We start from the raw sequence: 22,328 nt of genomic DNA, 5'->3' as shown, positions 1-22,328 counted from the left end.
GCTACACACAACAATGGTGAGAGCCCACGAAGCCGAAGTTCGGAACAAAGTCTCCCAGGGTGGCCTATGCTGTGGTTGGTCCAGCCACCCAGGTGGGCTGGTACTTCTCCACAGTCACCTCTGTGGGCACGGACAGGTGACCCACTGCAAACAGGATGGGCAGGAGACAAGCGCCCAGCCAGGGAGTGACAGCCAGAGCCTGAACTGGCATGAAACTCCAGGCCTGGGGGAGGGGTCCGTCAGTGAAAGCCCTGCATGGTGGCCTGGCAGAGGGACAGTCGTACAGCCCAGGCCCTGGCTGGACCCTGAGGCCTCCTGCTTCTGACTCCTGCTTCTGAATGGGTCTCCCTGGCCCATTGGAGCTAGATAAAGAAGCCCAGACACCCCGACTAATGGAGGGCCATACAGCCTGGCCCAGAGTAGGCGCACGGCTGACATATGATACAGGAGGACAGAGGTGCCAGGGAAGGCAAGGCGTGACCCTTTCTTCCTTCTTTATCCCTCAAACATTTGAGTGCCTGCCTTAATCTAGCCCTTGAGAGGAAGTCAGAGATGATGTGAATTTGGCCTGGCCCCTGCCTTCTGGGAGCTCTTAGTCTAGCTGGAGAGCCAAAAATCAAAAGAAGAAAGGATAGCACTGTGTCATGGGGCCATAACAGAAAAGTACACAGGGCCCAGAGTAGGAAATGCCTGCCTTCCTTGGCCAGTCCAAGCAGGATACCCAGAGGAAATGACATTTAATATGCATTTTCTTGGGAAAAGATGGGACAGGCCTGCCAGGCAGAGCAAAGGCCAGGGCAGGTACAGGTGGGAGCAGTAAGTGGGTTTGTGTAGCTGAAGCAGAGTGGGATAGGGTGGGGTGGGCCCTGGAGAGGCAGGGAGGGTGGGTGCAGTGAGGTCACATGTGCCTCCTAGGTCAGCTGGCGGGGGCGGGGAGGGGGGGTCAGGAACTCCATCCTTTCAGGCAGGCAGGCAGTGATGCCACTGGTTTTCAGGAAGGGAGGGGCCCTGGGTTGCTGTGTAGAGGCTGGGTTGGAGGTGCCAGGCTGGCAGCAAGGATCCAACCCAGAGGCTGCTCTGTGAGCCCTGGGTCAGGAAAGCTACCACCAAGGGCCTGGCCTGGGGCTGGGGCTGGGAGATTATTTTTGCCATGGATTTGGCAGGAAGATTGATGGCCTGCTGCTGGGCTTAGGCTCAGCCCCTGAGGTTCCTGGGTCTGCTTCAGGAGGCTAATGAAATGCGTGGAAGAGCAGATGGTTGTAATACTTTGGTGGAAAGAGTTGAGTCCTGGAGGACCAAAGGCAGGCAATCCGGCTGTCCAGAGGCTGAATGAGCCCCGGCCACTGCCCCTAGGGCCCAGGAGAATCCACCTGACCTCAGCCTCCTATGAGGTCTCGAGCCAGCCTAAGAGGATGGAGCTCCTCTTATTTGGAAGGAGATTCGAATTATGTAACCCTCTCACCCTCCCGTTTGTACCAACCTGTTAGGGAGGATCCTGCAGCATTCAAGTCTGAACACCTACTCAGTACAGAGTTCTCCTGCAGGAAAGCAAGACAGAAGCATGGGGGACTGTGGGAGCCCAGAGAAGGGTCCTACCTAGCTTGGAGAGGCAGAGAAGATTTCCAGCAGGAGGTGATGCCCAAGCCAAGCCCTGAAGTGTGAGTCAGGGCAGATGTGGAAGGGAGAGACGGGAGAACGTGTGCGCAGGCCACCTGGAGTCCTCCACCTCGACTCAGGCACAGCACGATGAGCCCAGGGCCTGGGACAGGGTACATGGAGCCCCAGCAGGAGGTGAGGTGGGAGAGGTCAGGGGAGGCAGCTGCAAAGGATTCTCTAAATCCTGTCTGTAACCAAGACTGTACCTTGTCCTGAGGGCAGGGGGACTCATGGAAAGGTTTTGAACAAAAGAGTGACCGGATCAGATATATTCTCGAGGGAACTCTTTCTGGCTGCAAGGCAGACTATACCTGGGGAGGGAGAGCAGAATGAGGCTGAGGCTGGGCAGACTAGTTAAGAGGCTAGTGTGAGAACCCAGAGAAATGAAGGCATCCAAGATGTGGCAGTGGGTAGAGAGACGTGGACAGATGGGACAACCACATACGAGGTACAATTGCTGGGGCTAAATAGTGATTAAATGTTATGGGGTGGGGGAGAGCAATGTCCCAGATAACACCCAGCCTTCTGGCTCAGGCTACTGGGGGTGGCAGTGGGGGGATGTTGAGCTCGGTGGGAACGCATTGAGATGAGGGGCCTGGGGGACATGGTGAGGGTGTCCGTGGGGCAGTGGTGAACTAGGCACCTGTTGTATTTCAGACCTTGTACTTGGCCCTGGAAGGTGTGTCTCATCTGCTTTCGAGTTTGAATTTGGAGAAACTGAGGCTCAGAGAAATTAAGTCACTTGCCCAAGATCGCAGAGGTAGTCCCAGACAGAGCTGGGGTCTAATTCAAGTTGGTCTGATTTCAGTTTCATGGTCTTTTGGGAAGAGAAGAGGCAGATAGGAGTTGTTTTTTTTTTAAGGGGAGGGAGGAATTCGAATGTGCAATGGTGACCCCCACCACCAGCCGGCCCCGTGTAGCAAATGTAGCCAAGGTGAAACTCAGCCCCGGGCAGGGTGGGCAAGGTGAGGACCTTGGCACAACCATGTTAACCAGTCTCTCTCCCTGCCTCCAGCTGACAGGAACAGCACCATCTATCAACTTCAGGGTGTGTACCTGGGGACATAAATACCAATTAACCACCCCGAGTTTCCCTATGAATGAACATTAGTCCTTAGCCTGGATGCAGGGCTCATTTGCAAGTTGCCGGCTGGATCCAAGATGGCATGAAGCCAGAAGGACAGGCTGTGGGGGTGGAATTGTTTCTGACTTAAGAGGACAAGACTGATTTATTGAGGCATCTGCTTGATGCCACCTTGCTTTAGCAGCTTGGGCTTTGCGTAGGGTTGAGCCTGAAGCAGGGGGAAGGGTTGTGAGGAGGGGTTGAGGGGCAAAGGGGTGCCAGTTGGGAGTTCCTGGGGGTGCTCTGGATGGCTGTGGTTCTGGGGAGGGTGCTGGGCTGGGCATGGTGGGCCTGTCAGGTCAACTCAGAGAGGCGGCGCAGTGCAGGGGTCAAGACACGGACTATGAGCCACATCACCTGGTTTGAATCCTGGCTCCTGCACTTTGCAGCTGACCTCTTAGGACTATGGAACTGAGCCGCCTAAGCTAGGCTGCGATGCAGGCACACTGCCACAGGTTGCTTCCTGGCTGCCGCCACCTATGTGAGAGGTTTCTAGGGCTCTCCTGGGCAGATCCTTGCCTCCATCAAAACCCTAAAAACCCTAACAATCTGAGACTTCCCTGGTGATCTAGAGGTTAGGATTCCAAGTTTCTACTGCAGGGGCTGAGGTTCAGTCCCTGGTTGGGGAACTAAGATCCCACAAGCTGCATGGTGTGGCCAAAAAAAAAAAGAAAAGAAAACAAAGCCCCAAAAACCCTCACAATCCAACTGAGGAGGCTCAATTCACCTGCCTCTGCCTCCTCTGCACATGCTGATGGCCAAGGGCATTTAATAAACGTGCCATCCTCCCCAGCTTCCAAAGTGGGAGAACGTCACTAGGCTGGCATGGGCCAGTCACAGAGACAAGGGACCACTCTGGGCCCTGGTCTGGGGCTTTGAACAAGACTCCTTTGCTGCCTTGAGTTCGTTTCCTCAACTGTCAAGTGAACTGATCATATCTCCCTGCAGGTACGGGCCTCAGTGTTTGCTGGAGAGTCGGCATCAGGGGCTTTGGGCTCTCATTCCCTATAGCTGGGGGGGCTGGGAACTTTGTTGTTATCCAGGTATGTATCAGTCCAGCATCCTGTCCTCCTGACCCTGGCTTGGGCTCGGCATCTGAAGCAGTTTGGGGATCTGAGGGGAGGGGTCTTTTCCCCGGAGCTCATGGTGATTGCTCTAGGTAAGGGCGCTTATGACCTCAAGGGTAGAGGTGACAGCTTGCCTCACCTGCTTTCTGTCGCCAGGGCAAATCTTCTGACCTCAGGATCTCTGCAGCCTGGTCTCACCTGCCTCTCTGGCCAGCCCCTCACGCTCCTGGGCCCCACGTTTTCCATGCCATCTCCTGGTCCCACAGCCAACTTGTGTCCGTCCATCTGCCAGGCCTGGCTCACGCTGCTCCCAGCTCTCTGACCACCTCAGAAGGCCTATAATAGTTTGGGCAGCCACCAAAGATTGGCAAAGACCATTCCAGACCCAGCTCAGTCCCATGACTCCGCCCTGTCCTCTCTCCCCTCGGTGACCAGGTGCAGGCCTTGTATACCAGGCACACTGCTCCATGTGCTCAGTGAGGAAGGGCCCACCCCTCCCCACACAGAGAGAGATATTTACTCAGTAAGGTCCATGGGTGTCTACTGTGGCTTATGAACATTGGGGAGATCGGCACTTTGGGAATTCCTGGACTGGGCTGGGTCATGTGCTGCTATCTGACCTCAAGCAAGTTCCTCTCTGAGCCTCAATCTTGTGCATCTATAATAGTGAGCAAGGCCGCTGGCTACCCTTTGACTGCAAACACTAAATCAAAGGGCTTGTGTGGGCCTGCTGGCACATAGCAGGAGGTCAACAAATGTTGTGGCCCTCAGTTTTAGGAAACTACTTCTGAGAAGACTCTGACCTCAGGCGTGGTGGAAGCATGAGCTTTGGGGGGTGAGTCCAGGTTCCAGCCCAGCTGCACGGCTGGGTCACTCTGGCAAACAGCAGGAAGGCCAGCTATCTCGTGAATATCCTTCTCCAAGCATTACCACCATTTGCGTGGCAGGGATTTTGTGTTTTCTTTCCCTGTTATGTTCCCACCTGGAACATTGGTGAGTATAAAGCGAGTGCTGAGAGGCATTTCCAACATGAATGAAATGGGAGGTGTAGAGAAAAGGACCCTACCCAGAAGGTGAAATCAACAGACGTGGATTTTTTTTCTTCCCGCTCTCCCCACTGCTTCCCCCACAAACTTGGTTAATTCCCCGAGCAGCTAGTAAGAGAGCTGACTCCTGTGTGGGCAACCTCCGTCAGGTTCTCCATCTTGCCCTGCCCTGCTCAGCCTGCTCAGGGCGCACTTGCATGTTTTCTCTTCTTTTTAAACATATTTACTTATTCTTTTGGCTGGGGCATGCGGGATTGCTACTGCATTATCTACCTTCCTCTCTCCCCAGCCTCAGGGAGGGTACCTTCCCCAACTCTGGCAACCCGATGGGGCTTGCAGCTTCCCTACTCCCAGGGCCCAGGAGGCAGCCCCCCGCCTGAATCTCACCCCCTGCCTTTCTCTCCCCCAAGGTCCTTTCTTCTTTCAGTTCAGTTCAGTCGCTCAGTCGTGTCCAGCTCTTTGCGACTTTTGAATCGCAGCACGCCAGGCTTCCCTGTCCATCACCAACTCCTGGAGTTTACTCAAACTCATGTCCATCGAGTCGGTGATACCGTCCAACCATCTCATCCTCTGTCGTCCCCTTCTCCTCCTGCCCCCGATCCCTCCCAGCATCAGGGTCTTTTCCAGTGAGTCAACTCTTTGCATGAGGTGGCCAAAGTATTGGAGTTTCAGCTTCAGCATCAGTCCTTCCAATGAATACCCAGGATTGATTTCCTTTAGGATGGACTGGTTGGATCTTCTTGCAGTCCAAGGGACTCTCAAGAGTCTTCTCCAACACCACAGTTCAAAAGCATCAATTCTTCAGCGCTCAGCTTTCTTCACAGTCCAACTCTCACATCCATACATGACCACTGGAAAAACCACAGCCTTGACTAGATGGACCTTTGTTGGCAAGGTAATGTCTTTTGCTTTTTAATATACTATCTAGGTTGGTCATAACTTTCCTTCCAAGGAGTAAGTGCCTTTTAATTTCATGGCTGCAGTCACCATCTGCAGTGATTTTGGAGCCCAAAAAAATAAAGTCTGACACTGTTTCCACTGTTTACCCATCTATTTGTCATGAAGTGGTGGGACCAGATGCCATGATCTTAGTTTTCTGAATGCTGAGCTTTAAGCCAACTTTTTCACTCTCCTCTTTCACTTTCATCAAGAGGCTTTTTAGTTCCTCTTCACTTTCTGCCATAAGTGTGGTGTCATCTGCATATCTGAGGTTATTGATATTTCTCCTGGCAATCTTGATTCCAGCTGTGCTTCTTCCAGCCCACTGTTTCTCATGATGTACTCTGCATTTAAGTTAAATAAGCAGGGTGACAATATACAGCCTTGACGTACCCCTTTTCCTATTTGGAACCAGTCTGTTGTTCCTTTCTTCTTTAGAGTCTGGGGAAGAGCTAGGTTCCATGAGTTCCATTCAGATCTGATTAAGCTGGGATTTGGGAGACAAACTCCCCACTTCCTGAAAAGCAGCCAGGACTCAGTCTGGCGAGAGGGAAAGTGGGGCAGAGCCAGAGCAGAACCGGCACTGACAATTTGGGAAAAGTCTATCTTAACTTCGTAGTCAAATGTTCTCTGGGAGACAGCTGGGTCTGCCAGGCCTTCCCTTCAGGCTTCCCCGCTGTGGCATATCCCTGCCAGAAGGGGGTGCTGCCTTGTGCATCTCTGAGCCCCAAGGGGAATGTCGGCTTCTGCCAGGGTAGAAGTTGCCGGGTTGTGAGTTTTTGAGCCTTTACTAGCATATTAGTTTCCCTTCACTACTGCAACAAATTACCACAAATCTAGTAGCTTAAAACAACACAAATTTATTCTCTTACAGTTCTGGCAGTCAGAATTTGAAACCTGTCTCTCTGAGCTAAAATCAAGGTGTCAGCAGGTTGGTTCCTTCTGGAAGTTATGAAGGAAGAATCCATTTCCTTGCCTTATTTTTTTAATTTATTTTTTGGCTGCACTGGGTCTTCATTGCTTTGCTCGGGCTTCAGTGGTTTCGGCACGCAGGCTTAGTTGCCTGGAGGCATGTGGGATTTTCTCAGACCAGGGATCAAACCTGTGTCCCTTGCATTGGCAGGCTGATTCTTAACCACTGGCCCACCAGGGAAGCCCTCCTTGTCTTTTCCAGCTAGTGGAGGCCGCCTGCATTCCTTCCCTTGTGACCCCCGCCTCGCGGTTACTATGTCCCCTACTTCCTCTCTGAGCTGCTGCTTCCTTCTAATAAGGATCCATGTGATCACAACAGGCTTGCCTGGATAATCCAGGATAATCGCCCTGTCTAAAGACCTTAGCTTAATGACATCTGCAAAGTCCCTTTCGTCATATAAGGTGATGTTCACTGGTTCCTGGGATTAGAACATGGCCATCTTGAGGGCCACTCCTCGCCTACTACAACTAGGCTGCAGAAAGGCTACACCCTCCTGGTGTTTCAGTGACTGGGGAAAAAAGGGTCCAGGATTTTCTGCTTTGGGTTCAGCTAGGTCCTCCCTAACCTTGTATTTCTAAGGTCTAGGCTTCACCAACCCCCTGACCCCTTCCAAACCAAAGAAACTAGCTGCCATGTCTCCTTGCAAGTCTGGTGACAAGCCTGACTTAAGTGCTGGTGAGAGGTGCAGGGCCAGCCAAGAAGCCCCCAGGCCAGAGGGTGCCTGCCCTAAGCCCACCCGGCTGGCTGCAACAAGCCCACGGCCGGGAGCGGACTCAGAGGAGGGTCTGGGGCCTGCCGAGGGCACAGGGAGGCTGTGGGACAAGCGAGGCCTGTGAGGAGAGCACGTGTCAAGTCAGCCAGGGCTGAGGCGTGGCTGTGGTGCTGCGGGAGCCAAAGGAAGAAGCTGGGGGCTGTGGTGTCGGCCCATGGACACGACAGAGACCGCGGCTGGGAGCAGCACTGAGGTCAGTGAGAGAACGCCTCTGCCTCCAGCAGCTGGGATGAGGCCTCAGCAGACCGGGTCCCAGGCACCAGGCCTTTTCTTTGTAATGAGAGGGCAGCGGGCGGGGCGGGGCGGGCAGCAGAGCGGGACGGCAGGGAGCCTCTCTCGCTACCTCTTCTCCATGTTCTGCATCTGCAAGCTAAGGGAGGTGAAGCTGGCCAGCAGGTCGGTCACTTCGTCCACCTGCGGGAAGAAACCAAGGCTCTGTGAGGGGGTGCCCCGGATCTCCCCCGACAGCACCACAGGCGTGGAGGCAGGCACTGTCTCTTCCCAGAGGCTATGAGGGCTTCACCCCGGACTATGGGACAGCTGTCCAAGGGTGAATCCTCGCTGCCCCAGAGAGAAGGACCCAGGCCGCTTCCAGAGAGGTGGACAGAGGCTCTGAGGCCCACAGAGGACGGCAACCAGCAGCCACGCCTCTCTCTCCAGCCTCAGAGCAGGGACCGGCTGGCCCTGAGGCTCCTGCCAGGCCGGGGTCTGGACCACAGCTGCGCTCACCTGCTCGCGGGTGCTCGTCATCTGGAGGCGGGTGCAGAGGTCGTCCAGCCGCTCCCGCTGCTCGTGCCGCCCAAGGCGCTCCAGGTACTCCCTCAGCATCTGGATGATCTGAAACCAGAGGGCAGGCTGAGGGTGTGCTGGCAGGCACAGAGCAGCCCGAGGCTGCTGCCCAGGGGCGCACTGGACCCGGTGTCCACTGGGGTCCACATGAACTATGAAGTCACCGCTCAGTGTTGCAGGCTCAGCCGAGCGGGGTGCTCACCTGCTTCACCTCCAACCGCACGGCCTCCAGGCACTGGGAATGGCCTTCCTGCAGGATGTTGAGCTTGGACTTAGCCAGGTGCAGAGGCGTGCGGCCCGCTCGGTCCAGGGCGTCCACCCGGGCACCTGGGGGAAACAGGCAGTGGTGAGCATGCTGAGCGGGGGGAGGAGGAGGGAGGAGGGAGAGGGGAGCACTCACCTCCTCGCAGCAGCGTGGTGATGACGGGGACGTGGTTGGTGCAGGCCGCTGAGGAAGGAGAACAGGGACTGAGAGTTCAGGACCACGAGGGGCTTGGTCCTGGGTGCCCGCGGGAGGGAGCAGGACTGTCTCTGAGGGTTCAGGTGCCAGATCACTCCCCAAGACGCATCACCGAGGCAGCAACTGGGGGGATTCAGCGATCAAACCCAACTCCCTCCCTACACAGCTGGGGAAACTGAGGCTGGGAGGCGGGACCCGCCTCACCACAAGCCATGATGAGAGTTGGCCGCAGGGCGAGAACCTCCCCTGGCAGAGCTGCTGCTGAGCCAGTTCAGGTTGTGAAATCAGCTCTGCTTGGGGCACAGCCAACCAATAGTGGACGGGGACAGCCATGGACACAGCCCAAGGGGAGTGCGGCCCCGGGGACTCAGGCTCTCCCCAGGAGACAGGAGAGCCTGCCTGCTGGGGGTCTGCAGGACCCCAGGCTCTCCATCAAAGGAGCTTGTCTTGGCAGCTCGCCAGGCACTTACCCAGGTGCAGTGGCGTGTTCCCCAGCCCATCTCGCTGGTTGGGGTCGGCTCCGTGGTCCAGAAGCAGCTGCACTGGAAACAGGAAAGCCCCAGAGGAGCCATTGGGGGCTTCTACTGGCAGGATCCTAGCCCCCACCCCTCCACGGAACACTGAAAGCCAGTACCCTGCCCTGCGCAGTTTCACTCCCTTGCTCACTCGTGAGACTTGCATGCAGGACGCTGAGCGCCATGAACTAAGGCTTCTGGGAGGGTCCCTGAGCCTCTGCAGGTATTAAGGGACTGAAGTTTTAGGGTTAAAGAAAGTTCTCCCAACAGCTGCGGCTGCTAGTGAAGGCTCTTAAGGGGCATGAGACAGGATGCCAGGCACTGAAAAGATTCTATATTTTGATCCAGGAGGTGGACACAGCGGTGTAAGGACACAGAGACTTCACTGTTTGCAAGTTACACCACATCCTAAAAAGACTTCTGGGAAAAAAAAAAATTGGGTTTGGGGGTGGGCTGTCCCACTGCTGCCCTTAGCACTGAGTAAATGTTGCTTGAAAGTCTGGAAGGTCCGGTCCGACCTTGGGGTCGATCTCATTCTTTCCCCAGGTGGGCCCCGCCTTAGTCAGGCAGCGCAGTTCCACAGGCCAGAGGCGTGGGAGGGTCCGGCCTTCCTCACCTCCAGCAGCCCCCACCCCCGTGTGCTGTCCCCCAGCCCCTCTGAAGGGAGAATACTCACCCAGCCCCCCTCCCCCTCCTCCCCAGGACTCACCAATCTGGTCGTTGCCATTGCAGGAGGCAAAGTGCAGGGCAGTGCGGCCCTTGTCGTCAGCTGCACAGGGGTCCGCACCATCCTCCAGGAGCTGCTGCACTGGCACCGCCAAGACAGAGGGAGCAAGCAGGCAGAGTGGCGGCGTCAGCCAAGCTGCGGCCCCGGGGGTGGGCAAGGGTGCTGAGGGCCCTTTCCAGCAAGGCATCCATAACATGTGGGAGAGCTAGTCCCTCCGGGATGCGGCCCCCTCGAGGATTGCTGTGACGAGGGACTTGTTCTCCTGAGGGCACAACTGAGCACCATGGGTGCTGGGTGCCCAAGTACGTGTCTTGGGACAGAACCTCACAGAAGGATCTCGGCCCTCAGGGTCAGGAATTCTGGAGTCATGGAAATCCCCAGTACTGATTTTGGTCCTGCCCCTCTACCTGAGTCTGGCTACACATCCATCCAGCTGGGACACGGCTGTGGGCTGATGCTCACTTAGCTCACTTAGCTCCCAGGAGGCAGCCCAGGACACAGGCTGGGCTCTGCCATGCAGACCAAGTCCCAGACTGAGCTGAGCAAAAGAGGAAAGGAGTTCATTGCTAACAGCATGCGGCAGTGGGAAGAGCTGGGCTGGGAGCAGGAAGGCTGAGATTTGGTCCCCCATTCACCAGCAAATGGGAGTAATTTCTGCCCAGCCAACCTCTAGAGCTGCCATGATGAGAATAATGGATATGAAAGTCCTTTTCTGAAAGTCTGGAGCCACTATAAAATGTGAGGCATTATGTACTGCGTGCCCATGTCCAAACTGAAATGCAGAAATTGCTGCCAAACATCATTTTAGAGCAAGCAGTGAAATGCCCTAGCAATCCCCCAGTGAACCTCTCAAGGACCCGAGTCCTTCCAGACGAAGCCCAGATAATCTCCTGCTCCGTGAATCTCTCCCGTCTCCTAAAGGTGAATGAGTCCCTCTGACCCCCACATCTCTGTAGTGCCCTGTTAATCCTGCTACTCTCACATTAACAGGCTGAGCTCTTTCAGAGTAACTGCCTGTACACCAAGCACCAGCCAGGCATCTGGTGCCTGACTGCCAACACCCTCCAACACTCGGTATGGTACCATGTCCATGCTACAGACTAGGAGACAGACTCCAGCCCAAGCCAATAGGAGGGCTGGGATAGGAACCCAGGTTTCTCCTGCTCAAGAGCTTATACCTCTCCAACTAAACACATGACTTCCCTTTCTCTGGGTTTTTTCTTTTTAGAAATGGTGTCACTTTATACTCTTCTTCTCCAGCAATACTGTAGGGTTTTGTTTTGTTTCTTAATATCCTGGACCAAGATATGACTTGTCCTGTTCCACAAATGTGGCCAACTGACTGCATAAATGAATGAATGGTTTGGGAATGAATGAATGGAAAAGGTTTATAAGAGTGGAGAAGAAGGAAGAGCTTCAGGTCACCTCGGTGTTCATCAGTGCAGTCACCAAAATAGAGCCAGCATCCCCGAGATAAAGTAAATGGTTCTATTTTTGTGATCTGTACAGCTAAGTCTTTATGGAAAGCACTTTAGCGACACCTATCAGAAGCCATCAAGATACATGTATCCTTTGATGTAGAAACCCCATTCCTAGGAAATTATCTTAATAGTGAAAAACCAGTGTGCAAATATGTGACTAACTGAATAACTCTTGCTTTGTCCCTTTGAAGGCATCATGTGCATCCATTACAAACTGTGGTTATAGTTGGGGAATAGAATTACAAGGTAATTTCTGCTCTTTACAAGCTTTACAAAAATTGCACAGCTATGTATTCATTCTATAAATAAGAAAAATGACACTTCTGTTTTGAAAAAAAATGGTTATGAAGACTATGGGAAATGTTTATGATACATAAAGCATTAAGCAGGCTGTAAAACTGTGTATACAGCACAGTCTGCAAGCTCATCAAGAAAATTCCTCTGCACAGGAGAAAGGACAGGAAGGAGAGTCACCAAAGTATTAACAAAGGTTAGTTCCTTTCCCGACATTAAAAATGTTTTTCTTGCATATTTTTCTAATTTTTAAAACACTTTAAATGCATATATTATTTTCACATTTAAAATCTTTTCAATGGGCCTTCCCTGGCAGTTCAGTGGCTAAGACTCTGAGCTCCCAACATAGGGTACCCAGGTTCACTCCCTGGTCAGGGAACTAGATCTCACTTGCTGCAACCAAGAGTTAACATGCCACAACTAAAAGATTCTGCAGCTAAAGATCCCCCATGCTGCAACTAAGACCTGGTGCAGCCAAAAAAAAATCTTTTAAATTATTATGAATTCACAGAAAGGTACTTATAATTTAACGATAGCAGGGTGGAAATTTTACATCCACTATAATTGCCAACCTACACCAAAAGACCCAACAAACGTGGAGCAAGAAAACAAAATGCTAACCATACAGTAAAATGGAGTGAAAAAGCTAAACTATAGCCAGTTTCTCTACCAGAGTCCTGCAAGAGCCTGGTAAATCTAAGAGCCATAAGCCAGTTAGATTTGAAGATGGGTGTGTCACAGACACTGAATGGAAAATTACAGCATTTCCACCAAAATAATGAAACCAGCATGTGGACACCTGAATGATTCAAGATAAGCTAGACACTGGCTAATGATTGTGAAAGCTGATAAACATCTTTTACTGTTGTGAAAAAGAAAGATAAGCTAGACATAAACTCACAGGCATAGAGAACAAACCAGTGGTTACCACTGGGAAAAGGGGGGGCAATATAGGGGTGGGGGAGTAACTATTAGGGGCAAACTATTAGGTATAAAACAAGCTACAAGGATATATTATACAACAGGGGGAATATAGCTAATATTTTATAACAACTATAAATGAAGTATAACTAGTAAAAATTGTGAATCACTATAATGTACACTTGTAACTTACATAATATTATACATCAACTATACTTGGATTTAGAGAGAAAGTAAACCTATTAAAAAAGATAAACTAGACTTTCTGTGGAAGGGAAGTATAATTAAAATATTCTCTGGTCACACACTAGAGGTATTAAAAAGAGAATACATCATTTTTCCTTGAAAAGCCATATAGGTTACTACCCAAATATTCCACAATATTAAAGCTCATGGAAGAGATGAAATTGGAGAGTGCTGAAAAGCCCTCCAGTTTCTAGGCCTGCTCACTATACTCTGCCAGCTGGGCCCACTCAAGGCCCAGCTCCCTGAGGGGAACAACCTCCTCTCCATGCCTGCTCTCCTATCCCACGACCCTTTGTCCACACTTACATTTTATCTGATCACAGCATCCCACTCTCAAAATAGAATGATGGCCACTTGAGGTAGGCGGAATCACAACACCCAAAGGTGGCATTGACAAATAGCCAGAATTTATGGATAGGCCACCTTACTTGGCAAAAGGGACCTTGCAGACAGGATTAAGGTTAGCAACCTCTAGCTAGATTATCCTGGATTTTGCAAGCCCAATCTAACACATGAGTCTTAAACATCAGAGAACCTTTTCCCATTGGTAGAACCAGTGTGCAGACTCAGTCTACTATTGCTGACTCTGAAGATGAAGGGAGAGGACTATGAGCCAAGGAACGTGGGCAGCCTCAGGAGCTGGGAAAGGCAGGGAAACAGATTCTTCCTGGAGCCTCTGGCAAGAAATACAGCCCTGCTGACACTCTGATTTCAGCCTGATGAGACCTAAGCTTGACATGCGACCTTCATAGCTGTATGATGACAAACTGGTGCTGTTTTACACAGCTATATCTGTGGTAATTTGTTACAGCAGTTACAGAGAACCAATATACCACTTTTCCCTGATTCACAGAATGAATTAAGTTAGTGGATAAAATTAAATCTTTTTTTTTTTTTCTATAGCTTGTCTTGTACCTTTGATGCTGCTACTGCCCTGTCAGCTAGAAAAGGATGAAGAGCAACAACAACAACAAAAAACAGAGCGGTGTCCTGCTAGGAGCCCCACCCCTGCCTTTCAGATGTTCTGTCAACTTAAGTTGGAGAACCACGAACCCCACTACCACCAAGCCTCAGGGAGCAGTTGAAGGGCTCTGCACAGATGGTGGCTCTCCTGGTGGTTCAAGTTGACGATTCATTCCTTTCAGCCAGAAGTTCCCAAAAACTCCTACTCTGTGGCTGGGTGCCAGGGATACAAAAGCTCCCTCTGTGAGGTGGCTCACAGGGTAATAAACACTCTGACACCAGGAAGGACAGGGTGGCAGGGAAGCATGGGAAGAGTAAGCATCTGAACCAGACTTGTCATCTGTAAGATGACAGCAGTTATACAATAGATACAGTGGTCCCAGGGGTGAGCTGGCAGATTCAGCACTGTCTTCCCAGGTACTGGTTATGTGGCCTTTTCCTTCCCTGACCAGACCATGGAGCCGGACTCACTCTGCACACTCACCTGTTTCCACATCGTTGGCATTGGCTGAGTCCCTCAGCCTTTTCAGAGCTGTGAAGAGAATAAGAGTGCCAGTTAAAAAAACAGACAAAAAAACCCAGCAATGGCCATGATGAAGCAGAAAGTGATGGCTTCCTGGAAACTTCCTGGCAGTCCAGTGGTTAAGGACCCATGCACTTCCACCACTGGGGGCACGAGTTTGACCCCTGATTGGGGAACTACGATTCTACGATTCTGCGTGTCGCACAGCACTGCCAAATGGGAAAAAAAAAAAAAAAGCATCTAAAGGGAAAGAGAGGTCCCAGAATAAAACCAGGAGAAACCTGAAATGTGACACAGCTCATGCAAAAGCCACATTTTGTAGCAAATCCTCCAAGGCCTTTGCAGCCAGTTCTTGGCTCTGCCACTTGGTGACCTTGAACAAGTTAGTTAAGCCCCTGGGCTTCAGATCTATCAAGTACAAACAAGGCTGAGCTCTGTCCTGACAGTCCTGAGTTGTTGCAAAAGTCAAATGAGATGATTTACACAAAGCTCTTTGTGAGCTGGTTACACATATAATCTTATACTCTCCTTCAAAACAGACCACTCCCAAATGGCATATTTAAATTTGATAATTCCCACACAGAAACTTTTTTCTCCACAATGACACTACTTCTATATTAGAGGCTAATAGCAATACTTTTATGATCAGAGAAATGGACAAAAATTACAATTCAGATATATAATGATTCCTTACATTTATACAGCACTTTCAAATTCTCAATTATTCCTGATAACACCATTAAGATATGAGTAGGTCCTAGAGGGAATCTAAAAGTCCCCATTCTTAAATCTTTCAGGGTGTTGGTTTCCATGGCATCCATAAAATGTAAAAGACAATATGGAAGAAGTATCAGAGCAGGTGTTCTAATAACAGCACAAACAATTTCTACTGATGTGACTTAGAGCAAGACAATTTCTCCGAGGCTCAGTTTCATCTTCAGTAAAGTGGGAACAGTATCTGGATCTTGATGAGTTATTATGAGGATCAAAAACCATCACAGGGCTTCCCTGGCAGTCTAGTGGTTAAGAATTTGCCTGCCAATATAGGGGACACGGGTTTGATCCCTGGTCCAGGAAGATCCCACATGCCTCTGAGCAACTAAGCTCATGTGCCACAACTATTGAACCTGAGTTCTAGAGCCCAGAAGCTGCAGTTACTGAAGCCCGCGTGCCTAGAGCCCATGCTCTGCAATGAGAAGCCACCACCAGGAGAAGCCTGCGCACCGCAATAAGGAGTAGCCCCCACTCACCAGAACTAGAGAAAGCCTGCGCTCAGAAAAGATGGCCCAGCAGAGCCCAAAATAAATAAATAAATCTTAAAAAGAAAAGAAAATGACCACATTATCACCAACAGTGTCTGGCACAACTTGAAGGCCAAATATTGACTATACATTCCCTACTTTACCTCGTCAACATTCCCATTCTACAGATAAGAAAACTACAGCTGAAAGGGTCTGCAGTTTGCCTAAAGCCACCATGAGCTAGAAAAGTCCAACCCAGGTCTGTGCATTTAAAAAAGCTGGTACGACTTGGCTCTGATACGAAACTATTCTCCACTACCCGCGTATTATCTACACCTGGGGCTAGGAATCCGTTTCTACTCAGGAACTACCAAATGTGAAAAGCCTCCGGGACTGTTTCTGAGCAGGAAGACTACTTTTTTTTTTTTTTTTTTACACTCATGACTCTTAGCAGTCATACGACTACTATTCCTACTGGAAGGGGACTCAGGGGTCACTCCAGGTCCGTAGCGCAGACGTCGGAGGACTCCATCCTGAGCGGGCTGAGGAGATCAGCCGAAAGCCAGCCCCGCCTCCCGCCGCGCTCCTCACCGTGCACCTCCTTGCCAGTGGGCCCAAGCCGGCGGTGGGGCCTGGCGGCGCGCCTCAGCCTGCCCGCGGGGATCTTACAGCGCAGCTCATCGCGGGGTTCCGCGTCCTGCTGCCACAGGACGTGCAGGTACCGCAGCGGGGACTGGGCCCCGCTGGACGCCCGGCCCGGGAGGCCCGCGCCGCCGCCCAGCGCAGACCCAAAGTCGGCGAAGGAGAAGAGGCCCTCGGGACCCGTCAGCGGCTCGGGCGCCACCGCGCACTCGCCGTCGGAGCTCGAGCGGCCCGAGCGCGACTCGTCGTCCGCGCCCCCGGCGGCGGCTGCCATGGCAACGGCTCCGCGCCGGCCTGGCCGCCGGAGGAGCCTCGTGCCTGACGGACCAACGGACCCGCTTCCCTCCGCCCTAAAGGCTCGCTGTCAGCGGACGAGCTGGCAGGCCGGGCCTGCAACCACGGCAACCGGGTGGGGGGGCGGGTTCGGGGCGGGGCGGGCGCGCGAGCGGGGCCGTTCCGGACCAATGAAAACCCTTCCAGCCGCAATAGACTTCGTTTCCGGCAGCATGACTGATGGGTATAAGAGCCAATCACAAATTTGAGCGGTCCCCTACCGGAGCCAGTAAAATAGCTGAGTTTAGGACACTTTTTTTTCTTATTTCTCCCATCGGATGAAGGGAAAGATAACGGGCAGATGCCCTAGCCAATCACGTTAAGATTATTTGCAGCCAATCACAAAGGAAAGTGAAGAAGCCAGAGGAAAAGGAAAGGAAGAAAATGTTTAAATCAATGAACGTAAAAAGAAAAAAAGAACTTCCTACAAATATACACTGTTAAGAATATGTTAAAATGTGGGGCTAGCAACACAAACCGTGTAGTAATAGCTTCTAAAGGCGATAGATTCCGTTCGTTCTCTCCGTAACCCTGACGTTGATCACTAATTTACAAAGAAACGAATTCTGTAATTCAAGGACTTTCCTGTGGCTCAGACGTTAAAGAATATGCCTGCTATGTAGGAGACCCGGGTTCGATCCCTGGATCGGAAAGATCCCCCGGAGAAGGAAATGGCAACCCACTCCAATATTCTTGCCTGGAAAACCCCATGGACAGAGGAGTCTGGCGGGTTCCAGTCCATAGAGTCACGAAGTCGGACACGACTGAGCGACTAACACTGTAACTCAACATCATTACACGAGAGAGATCAACATTTGAGTCCGAGAGCCAGTCACTGACCAGCAAATTCTCTGTGCTAAGTCCTGGACACAGAATCAGACTGGGTACGCTCTGAGAGGCTCACGTCGGATGGGAGAAGTCAGAGCCGGAAACAAAGAAGTGTTCCGCAAACGGCTAACGGTGAGCTTAGCAACCCCTCCCAATTACCCTGCTTTGTAAGAATTTTCACAACCCTGAATCCCGCATCCACTTCTGTAAAGTGAGCAGAGAGGACCACCGCTGCTTCATAGACGAGGGGCTGAAACCAGAGAGATAACGGACTTGTTCACGGATGCCCAGCTCTCTTGAGAGGAAGACTGTCCTGGCAAAAGTTGTTCCTTGTTATTCAGCACAGTGAAAATGTAATCTTTTTCAGACAGTTAAAAAGACTTTCAGATTTTGCAGTGTTCTCAGAACACCACTATAAAGTTTATCATTGTAACATGGAGAAAAATGTTTATTATTATTATTCTCCTCCTCTGCCCCATGCAGAAGAAGGGCATATGACAACTTCATTTGTATCTAGAAAGAAACATTGAATGGGTACCATTTACCGAGCGCTTAATATATATGATGCCATTTAGCTCTCCTTCACAAGAGGCTTAGCAGGTAGATATTATTATACTGACTTAGCAGAATAGGAAACTGTAGTCTTGAAATGTCATATGAATCAACCAGGGGTATGAGACTAGAAAGTTGGAGAAGTGGGATTTAAACATAGAAAATCCTCTTTCCATCACACTGCTCTCTCCTATTGGAAACCTGCCTCCAGAGAATATAAGTGACTTCTGGGTGTTTATACCTCACTCCTGCCGAGTGTACCCTGAAATAACTTTATTATTCATTCCTCAACTTTTTCCATGTGATAACCTCCAAAATAATCTTCATCCCTCCAGTCTCTCTTTGAAGAATCAAGGTGTACTTGTTGTCTAAAGCACAATTCTCTTCATCTCCTACTAGTGGGTCTGGTCTTCAAGCCATCTTGGTCTCCTAAGAAGTTTGCATGGTCTGAAATCTTTTAATTTAAACAGGATCCCTAAACATCTAGAGGTTGCTGTTACTTCTAAATTTTAAGTCAGCTTTGTTGAAGTACGCAGCCCAACACTTCGTGTGTTGCAAGAACCACTTGTTATTTGGATTGGAAGAATGGGATGTGGGTTGGATGTGGACCCAGTTAGCCTAACCAGCTGAGATTTGAATGGAACTGGGGACTATGAAATTGTATTCCCTCATAATGCCTGGCTCAGCAACTGGAGCAAGCATATTGTAACTATTTGACTAACTGACTGGTTGAATGAATGAATGCATGAGTAAAGAGAACATGTCCCAATGGTTAAGACCATCAACGATGGGACCATAAATATGTAGTTTTATGGCTCTAAGCAAGTGACTTTCCTTCTCTTGTCATCAATTTCCTTAACCACAAAATAAAAGTAAGAGTAGTCCCTATATCATGTATGTGCATGCTCAGTCACTCAGTCATGTCCAACTCTTTGGGACCCCATGTACTGTAGCCCACCAGGCTCCTCTGCCCATGAAATTTTCCAGGCAAGAGTACTGGAGTGGGTTGCCATTTCCTGTTTCGATGATCTTCCCAAACCAGTGATCAAAGCCAATGATAGAAGAACCTAGTACAGAGTGTGGTACAGTTATTGCTCAAAGTATGATAGTTGTTGTTCTTATAAAGAAGCTTAGGATGCAGGCTAGGGCCCATGCAGTTCAGTTCAGTTCAGCTGCTCAGTTGTGTCCGACTCTGTGAGCCCATGGACTGTAGCACGCCAGACTTCCCTGTCCATCACCAACTCCTGGAGCCTGCTCAAACTTGTGTCCATCAAGTTGATGATGCCAGTGAAAATCCTATGCAATTGTGGGCATATCACACTGGCATGAACTTGATCTAAGGGGGCTGCAAGCGTTCATATGCAAGTCATTATGTTTGGTCAGTTAGCAAATAGAACATGAAGCACTTAATGGGAGACAAAGAAAGTACGTCTAATGTTGCCTGGTGGGAAAAGCTTCTGCTTGGGAATCCAGGGGCTTGTGTTCTAAGACCTACTCTGCCATGACTCACTTCATAATTTGGGGACGAGTGTTTCCTTTCTTTGGGCTTCAGTCTTCACATCAGAAATATTGTTCTAGGTCAGATAATGACACTGGCTCAGGCTGGCTTGGCTTTCCCTTCATTCATTCCTTCATCCTGTTGGCCTACACAGTATTTTAGAGCAATTTGAACTGGTTGCCAACATTAAAAAATTTAGATCTTTCCCACAAAACTTTTTATTTCCAGATTCTTTTAAAAATAAGACAGTATAGCAATACGTGACCAACTCTCCCACCTGGCAATGGTCGGCTGGAGCTGTATAGCAACTTTCCCCTTTAGGCGGCGCATGGTATTCTGGTTTGCCACAGTCCCCACCACTCTCTGTTACCTCCATTTGAGGCCTAAAGGCAGTTGCCATTTGTCCTCATACCTGTGATTTTTTTTTTTTAATGGAGCTAACAGGAAATTAAAATATCACTTGTCTCCATCAAATGTGGAATAATGAAAATTAGTGTGGAGGAAAATTATTTAGTATGTAAAAGCATGATGTACAGTGATTGTGTGACTTCTTAATGCCATTCTAGAGAATTTCTAATCAACTTACATAAGGGACATCTGACTCTCTGGGGAAATTTAACTTTGACTAACAATTGACTAGGACTCAGTGATGTTTTTTATAACTCTGTAAAGTTAGAGGTTAGCTTGTAGGAAACTGATAAGGTACATTGACTTTTGTACATCCAGTAAAGAACATAACACCAGAGTTATGGTTTTGTTACTCTGTAGTGCAAGACAGATTTGGATCTAATTTAGCAATCATATTTCTATTTTTTGGCTGCACAGGATCTTCATTGTGGCATGCAAGTTTCTCTAGTTGCAGATGTGGGATCTTAGTTCCCTGACCAGGGATTAAACCCATGTCCTCTGCATTGGAAGGTAGATTGTTAACCACTGGACCACCAAGGAAGTCCCTAGCAATCATATTTCAGCATTTCTTTGCCCATTCTAGTGCATGTGTGCTCAGCTGTGTCCGACACTTTCTTTGCCGATTAACTATTCTCAAATTCTTTTCAGGCCATGTCTGTCATACTGTTGTTTCCTTCATTAACGAATAAATAAGCTCACTCTTTATTGGTATGAGAATTATGTTTTTAACCTCTTAGTGGTATTAATCTTTTACCTACTGTGGAAGTTCCGAAGATTTTTCATTAGTCATTTGTTGTTAATTTTACTTATAATTTTTAAATGAAATTTACTGAGGTTTAAAGTATATACAAGAAAATTCCCACGTTTTAACACAAGGCCGGTCATTTCTTATAAATGTATACACTCAGGTGACTATCACCTCAATCAAGATATGTAGCATGACAAAGAAATATATATATGAGCATGCAATTATATTTTTAACAATTTGAGAATTGCTATTTTAGATTGTAGAAAGAGGGCCACGCCCTTTTCAGAAAAGTAGGTAAATATTTATTTGCAGGCAAGAACAACAGTCTTCAATAGTCTCCATCAAAGAAGGCTACAAGTTAACATACATTCGGAAACAGCGTGCTACTTTTTGTTTTTTTTTCCTATCTAGTGGACTCCTGTACCAGATGATCCCTAAAGATACTTCTACTTCTGATTTATGAAGACTCAGCTACTTGTCTCTCAAGGCCTACATACTTCCGCCCCAAAGGGCAGTGAGCAGAGGCTTCTGAGATCATTTCAGGAGAATGAAACAAACAAGGTAATACATCAACTACAAACAAACTCAAGATTCTTGGGAAGTGGGGCTTGACATGAACAGAGCTGAAGAGCCCAGGATGACTATTAAATATAACTAATGGCTTTCCTGTGTCAGAATTTCCTGTCTCAAATCCCAAGTGAAAGAAGATCAAGAAAACAGGCTAGCTTTTCAACTGCTAAATTCTCTCAGTGACTCTCTCAGGTAAAATTATTCCAGGAGCTTTGGTCTGCCGCCTGTTTCTTTCCCTTTGAAGTACTGGTTTTCCATTAACAAGGGAGCCTTGCAAAATCAAACACTCTGTGATCAGACATTTCATAGTCTACAATGGGGGCCCGGTTACTCTTAGGTCAAAGTTGGATTTCTTTCTTTTCTAAAAAAATTGTCTTCTTGGGTCTTAATTGTGGCATGTGGGATCTTCATTTGGGTGCATGGATTCTAGTTTAGGGGGCATCTGGGCTCCATAAGTTGTGGCACATGGGATCTTAGTTCCCATCAGGGATGGAATCTATGTCCCCTGCATTACAAGGCAGATTCTTCACCTTACGCAAAGAATAAAGAACAGAAAATAACAAACCAAAAAGGAGAGAGGAAAGATATTTATTTATTTAGAACGAAGGAGCACAATGAAAATTGTAGGAGAAATCTTGCAATTATAATTTGCAATTTGTAATTTAAAAAAGCTAACAACGCAATCATCATGAAATCCAGAAATGAAGCCATATTTTTCTTAAACACCTCTATTTTTTCTTTTTAAAGGTTTAATTGACTTTGATCACTTTATATAACAATTTTGTATCATTTCCCACAATTTTAATGGAACGACAATTTAGTTTTTCCTTCAGCATGTCAAACCAAAAATTTTTTCTTGTAATTTAGAAAAGTTCCTTCCGACTTTGCAATTCTTTTTTAGTAAGTCAGGAACATTTTGAGAGTTGTCAAAGTTGAGGGCAACCTGTATCAAATTTTTGTCATATACTAACTGTAAGGTTTTGGGAAATTTGAAGCTTTCTAGTTGCCCTGAT

General features: G+C 49.1%; 1 protein-coding gene across 2 annotated transcripts; it reads right to left on the bottom strand.

Annotated features, from left to right (window-relative positions):
• Positions 1–6,671: 6,671 nt before the first annotated feature.
• Positions 6,672–16,791, bottom strand: ANKRD54 (ankyrin repeat domain 54). 2 transcript variants are annotated; one of them, XM_043440962.1, is made up of 8 exons: positions 16,328–16,791; positions 14,457–14,504; positions 10,050–10,148; positions 9,296–9,367; positions 8,766–8,813; positions 8,568–8,692; positions 8,306–8,413; positions 6,672–7,990 (listed from the first exon to the last, which is right to left on the bottom strand). In XM_043440962.1, the coding sequence occupies exons 1-8, from the start codon at positions 16,650–16,652 to the stop codon at positions 7,916–7,918; spliced, it is 900 nt and encodes a 299-aa protein (XP_043296897.1). In that variant the 5' UTR covers positions 16,653–16,791; the 3' UTR covers positions 6,672–7,915. The 2 variants fall into 2 exon arrangements, with proteins under 2 accessions (XP_043296897.1, XP_043296898.1); XM_043440963.1 differs by having other exon boundaries at positions 10,050–10,143; positions 16,328–16,466.
• Positions 16,792–22,328: the final 5,537 nt, after the last annotated feature.

The sequence above is a fragment of the Cervus canadensis genome, chromosome 21, assembly GCF_019320065.1.
Source record: "Cervus canadensis isolate Bull #8, Minnesota chromosome 21, ASM1932006v1, whole genome shotgun sequence".
Taxonomy (NCBI): Eukaryota; Metazoa; Chordata; class Mammalia; order Artiodactyla; family Cervidae; genus Cervus; species Cervus canadensis.
This window is presented reverse-complemented; position numbering and strand designations above follow the sequence as displayed.